The sequence below is a fragment of the Strigops habroptila genome, chromosome 16 (assembly GCF_004027225.2).
Source record: "Strigops habroptila isolate Jane chromosome 16, bStrHab1.2.pri, whole genome shotgun sequence".
NCBI lineage: Eukaryota > Metazoa > Chordata > Aves > Psittaciformes > Psittacidae > Strigops > Strigops habroptila.
In genome coordinates this window covers 6,223,224-6,229,274 of record NC_044292.2, presented here as the reverse complement: position 1 = coordinate 6,229,274, position 6,051 = coordinate 6,223,224, and the positions used below count along the sequence as shown (strand labels likewise).

Below are 6,051 nucleotides of genomic sequence, written 5' to 3'. Positions count from 1 at the left end.
ATTAAAAAAATCCAGGTGCCCCCCAGTTCTTTGACCAAGCTCGGCGACTTTCCCTAACCCTGCCCTGGACCAAATCCCTGCCGGCCCTGAGACCCGGTGGCCCGGGAACCTTCCCGAGCACCGCTGTCCAGCATCTCTGCTCAGTGCCTTGACCCGCGTTCGCCTCATCCCTTGAGGACGCGGTTCCGGGGGCTGCCCGGCGCACTTGGGAGGAATGGGGGGGGGCTGAGCCGACTCCGTGCCGGCCCTTGCGGGGAGCGCAGCACTCGGGGCCCCGAGAACCGCCCGCCGGGGGCTGCGGACCCCCCCGCACGGCGGGGCCGGAGCGGGTGCGCGTCCTGCGTGCGCTGCCCGGCGCGGCGGGTGCTCCGCAGCCCAGCGAGAGTTAACGGCGGAGCCGCCTCTCCATTGGCGGCCGGCGGAGCGGCTGCGGAGCCCGCGTTTATAACCGGCGCACGGGACGCCGCAGCCCTCCGCCGGCACCGCGGCTCGGCTCCATGCCGCGGCGGCCGGCATGCCCAGCCTGCTGCCGCCCTTCCTCGCCCTGCTCTGCCTCGGGGCGCCGGCGCCCGCCCTGAAGGCACCGCCCGCCGCGGGGCCAGACGGGTCCGGGTCGGAAGAGCCGTGGTGCCCCTACAAGGTGGGGGCCGAGGGAGCTGCGGGGGGGCGGCTGTGCTTCCGCACGCCGGCCCGCGGCTTCCAGTGCCAGGCGCGGGCCTGCCGCGCTCACCGCTCTCCGGGCGGCGCGCTGGTGGCCAACGTGCTGCGCAACGGCAGCGTGCTGCTGCAGTGGGGGCCGCCGCGCCCCGCCGCCGGCCTCCGCGGCTTCGCGCTCAACTGCTCCTGGGACGGCACCTACACGCGTTTCCCCTGCGACAGCGTGGAGCTGGGCGCCGCCTGCCGCGACTACCTGCTGCCCGAGGCGCACGGCAGCGTGCGCTACCGCCTCTGCCTGCAGCCGCGCTACGCGCCGCCGCGCCCCGCGCCGCCCGCACAGTGCGTGGAGTTCCGCGTGGAGCCGGCCGCCATGCGGGACATCGTCGTCGCCATGACGGCCGTGGGGGGCTCCATCTGCGTCATGCTCGTCTTCATCTGCCTCCTGGTGGCCTACATCACCGAGAACCTCATGAGCCCGGCGCTGGCCGGGGCCGCGGCCGCCGCTCCGCGCCGCGCTTAGCCCGCAGCGCTGCCCGGGAGCGGAGCGGCTCTCCTCGGAGCTCGTCCAGGGGACGGCACGGGGCGGGGGGGGGTGGCTCCAAACTGCGCTCGCAGCCAGGGCTTTCCATTCCCAAACTTGCAGGATTTGGGTTTTCCTCACTATTCGGAGCTTTTCTTCCTCGCAGGGTGGCTTTTTAGCCCTACGTGGTTCCTGAACTCGGTGGATTGAACGTAAAAGGTCCACAAGTGCCAGGGAAATGTGTGTTTTTAAATCAAGCAGCAGATCTCACAGAGGGCCTGCTTGAGAAGACAACAGAACACCCCAGTTTTAAGCCTGAATCTCCTCGCTTGTAGACATGCGCTTGAATTTTTTCCTGATGGGAAATGTTGTGTAAAGGCTGTGGGAGAACAGACCGGTTCCCACACATAGCTAAGTGGGTGTTTGATCCAAAGCCCACCTAAATCTTGTGACTTAAGTGGGTTTTGTATCGTGCCTTATGCTGCTGACAAATTCTGGGACCTGGGCTGGCTGCTGTCCGAAACAACAGGGGTTTTCTGGTCAGCTTGAGCGACCATCAGCATCTTACACCTACTCAACCCGCTTTTCTCCCATTAGAACTGTCATAGCAGTAGTTTTCACAAAGGGCAACGCTAAAGGGATAAATTTAGCCTGAAAATTCTGTTTTGTTGTGCAAGTATAATCTGATTCTTAATTATAAAGTAAGTACAGTGTGAGCACCATCACTGCCCTCCAACATCCCACCTCTTAGGAATGCTGCGTGCAGCTGCGCTGACCTAACAGCATCTTAAACACAGAACTCAGTGATGTTGTAGCCCAGCGTTTTGAGCGTAGGAACACTCCCTGTTACCTGCTCACCTAATGCTGTAGTAAGTAAGGTTTTAGCCATACTCTAGTATTAATTCTATTGTGCCTTAGTGCTGAAAATTTGTCCCCTTTATAGCAGTATCTCTGTTCTTGTAGTCTTCATAGACAACTGTATCTCCCCTGGTGTTCTTGTCTCTGAAACTAGTGGTTGTTGGTTGTTCGGTTGCTTGGGGTTTAAAACCCACAAACTTAGGCTGATCATTACTTGAACTTTAATATATACCCAAAATAGAACCGGTTACTATCTGAGAGGTATTTATTTAGTGAGCTAGTTTTTACTAAGTGTTGTTTGTGTGTAGTTGACTGCTGTAACAGAAAATGACTTTTTATCAGCAAGCACCTAAAGCTAAAGTAGGGGAACAGCTTTTCTGTAAAGGGGTACTGTTATTAAAATACGTCAGTATTGTATGCAATCTGTTTGTGTAAATGTTCATCCCTGGTGAATGACCCCCGTGCTTCTCTTTGTGAAAGTAGTTTGTGAAGTAGAAACTTGCTAGTAGAGGGTAAATATAGAAAGTGTATGGAATCCTTCACCAAATGCAGTATTTGTACTAATAATCCCTTCAATAATGTGAGAGTGGCTGAGAAACCGAAGGTCTATGTTTCATCAGGCAAAAATACCTTTTACTCATGCATTATTCTTGCTTTGTTTTCTTTCTCACATGCAGCTGACTCTAAATTTAACAGTGTTCTCTCTGTATTAACTCGCTGATGTACTTGATTTAAGCAATATCGAGCAACGTGGCAACAGGAGGATGGTGTCCTTCATTGCTATTGAAGGACAATGTCATCATTTTTACATGAAGACAAATTGTACCTAGTGGTTTTGTTCAATGGATTTAAACACAGAGTAACTTTGGGGCAAAGGTCTTGGGTCAGTCTTTCCTGTAGCCAGTTCTGCACAGGGCTATTAGAGCAGCACTGATTTTGTATATCTCTGTCAGCTTCTGTCAACCAAACATTACTGTTCTGTTCTTCATCTTGTTGTGAACTGCCAGATGTGAAAATGAAATGTATAAACAATGAGCTTTGTACCACCTTGGCATTCACCTTAATAAATGAAGAGAATAATGAAAAGAAATGAAGACATCACAAATATTTAATGGTTCAAGATCTGGTTTGACTCGAAGTGAGCAAATCTGCCCAAAGACTGGTCATAATGATATTTATTCCATTGCCTACTGTAAAATTACAACAACATTAATGGGAAAATGAAAAGAGGTTTATTCTCTGAATACTTGGTTTTTGTTTGCGAGAGGTTTAGATGACAGTAGTTCAGGTTGGAAGGGACCTTTGGAGGTCATCTAGCTCAGCCTCCTTTGGGACCAGTGTCAGCTTGGGCTAGAGAGGTCCATCTGGTGCAGCTTAAAATATTCTTATCAGCCGGGAGGTCACAGCGCCTGGTATGAGAAGCTCCTGATTTTATGTGTCAAAAAGCAGGGGAAAGAGGCACAACACTCAAGATGATCACTTCAGTCTTTCAGATGTTGGAAACCTTGTGAAATTTTGTATGAAAACTCACTGACCCAAACCCATTCATTACAGTAGCCAAGTGCCTTTGGTTTGGAACATAAATGATCCCTATTTGACCTTTAGCTCCTAACCCCATCTTTGTTACCAATTCAAGCTACTTCCTTTTGTGTGCAGCCACCGCTGTTCATTGTGGTAACACTGATGTAAGTCTGAGGAAACCGAGCACCAAATCTAATTTACAGTTCTGAATGTGACTGTCTTCTATAGACACTTCTGCAGGTATCAGTAGGATACAGTTACCTGCTAAAACAGCAGCTGGCAGATAAACCAGAGATGTTATTTGTAGTCATCTCACATCTTCACACATCTATCTCTGTGGATTGCATTGCAGCAGCATGCTGGGCAGAGGAGAGACAAGACCAAAATAGTAGACAATGTAGATCCTGATGGAAGAAATTCTATAACTCTCTAAAGGATTGTTTTTATTATTTTGTTTTTCCTTATAAATGGGATGTGTGAAACACTATCTCACAGTTTCTCATTCATTTTCAGTGGATTAAGGTTTAATTTGATGTATCTTGGTGTCTGGAAAAGAAAAATCAGAGTATTCCCTATTTCATTTTATGTGATATTAAGCAGAGAAGTTGCTGACCCATTGATAACTGTGTTTTTTCCTCCATCATGAGTATAGACATTTCTTTTTGGCAATAATGGGAAAATCACATGTACAGAGACTTGCTTTTAATTTGACTCCCAGAAGCCTTTGTGAGACTGCACAGTGAAAGAAAGCTTTATCCAGTATTTGCAGCAATTCCGCAAACATGCAGAGTACCTGGTGGAGTTACCATCAATCCTGTAATCAATCAATCAGGTGGCAGTATGCTGATTTATAAGTGCCAAGAAGCTGGCTGCTAATGCTTTGGGGAAAAGTGGAATTAGCTTCTAAGGCAACTACTACGTATTACTTTACAAGTACCTGGCTATTAAAAATCCATATGGTATACATATGGTTCTGTGCTTGGTAATTTCCAGCCCTATTTCTGCAGGAGTTCAAATAGAGTGATACACTTGTTAACAAGCTTTTTTTCCCTTGCTTTGTGCTAAATATGAGCAGCCAAGTTCAGCCTGACCCGAACTTTGAATCTTCTGGAAGAAACAGTCTGTGCCTCAGGCAAAGAATCTCTCTTAATTCAATTATGATGGGGGTTTTTTTGTGGGACATGAAAGGAAAGGCTGGTTAGCTTGATTTAGAGGTGCAATGAAAGCTGGTATTTTGCTTCCATGGAGACCCGGAGTCTTGCAAGACTTCAAACTACTGTTCTCTGCCAGGATGTTCCAAAAGAAAGGTTAGGAAGAGGGAGCTGAAAGGAGGAAGAAGTGGCAGGTAGCAGTTATCTATGTCACATTCCTCTTAAAGGCTTAGGAATTACAGTAGTGATGCTTGGATGGAGTCTTTTTAGCCTGACCAAATCTACCCTGACTGGTCTTGCTTCATCATAGATCTGGTCACTGCATCTCCTGTCTTTATATATTAATCTCATCCAGGAAAAAATTGTCCCAATTCCTTGTTTTGTTTTATTTTCACCCAAAAGAATCAGATTTTGATGCAGAAATTTTCATATCACATATTTGGCTTTTAAAATTCACTGGCAGTATTTTCAGCCTGCTTTGCCAATACATATTTACATTTGATTTAAATTTTATGTAAATTTGATCATCATTTGATGCCACAGTGTAGTACAGTATTTATACAACGTGCCAAGAAAGCCCCTCCAAAAGTGATTCTGGTGGGAGACTTTTCCAGAGGAGATCTCTGGGCATTGGATGCATAGACCCTTTGTAAATGTAGACATAACACATTCGGGTAACTACTAACTAAATATTCCAGAACTACCAGCTGATTTGCAGGGTGCCTTTGCAGAGTAAGAAGTAACAGAAGAGCCGGCATTGCAGCCAGCAGGAATGGCTGAGAGGAATGGCTGACAGGAGACTTGGAGCAAGCGGTTTTTGCAGAAATGGCCGAGCAGAAAGACAGATTTCAGTGCAGAGGGGGGAAGGATGGGTGGGTAATGCTGAAGAACAGCGAAGGAGAAGAAGGAAAAACAACGTTTATCCGTGAGGGCGGCAGGCGCTGAGGGAGGAAGGGGAAAGGCTTTCCTCATGAGGCGCTGAGGGGGCGCGTTTAGGCGGGAAACGTGAGGCGGGAAGATGTGAGGGGAGCGGTTTGCCTTAACGGCTGAGGGGAAGATTCTGTCGGGAAAGTCGAGGGAATACTGAGGAAAACAATGGGAAATTCAAGAGGAAAGTGGGACAGATTTTTTCAGGCGCTGAGGAGGGCCAGGCTTCTCAGCGAGGTGCTGTGGAGAGAGCGGCGGGTTGTGTGAGAGGGTGCTGAAAGACGGGAAAAGGCTTCGTTGGAAGAGCTGAGCTGAGGGAGAGAGAAACGATCTGTCGGGAAGCGCTGGGTGTGTGAGGGAGGAGGTGTTCCGTAGGGAAGTGTCCCCACAATGGGTTGTGGGGAAAGGCTTTCTGTG

The 6,051-nt window shown here is 49.1% G+C and overlaps 1 protein-coding gene across 1 annotated transcript; it reads left to right on the top strand.

The window, feature by feature from the left end:
* The first annotated feature begins 486 nt into the window (after positions 1–486).
* FNDC10 (fibronectin type III domain containing 10) lies at positions 487–3,152 on the top strand. Its single transcript, XM_030507993.1, has one exon. It carries the CDS (start codon positions 515–517, stop codon positions 1,175–1,177), a length of 663 nt encoding a protein of 220 aa, XP_030363853.1. The 5' UTR covers positions 487–514; the 3' UTR covers positions 1,178–3,152.
* The last annotated feature ends 2,899 nt before the right edge of the window (positions 3,153–6,051 follow it).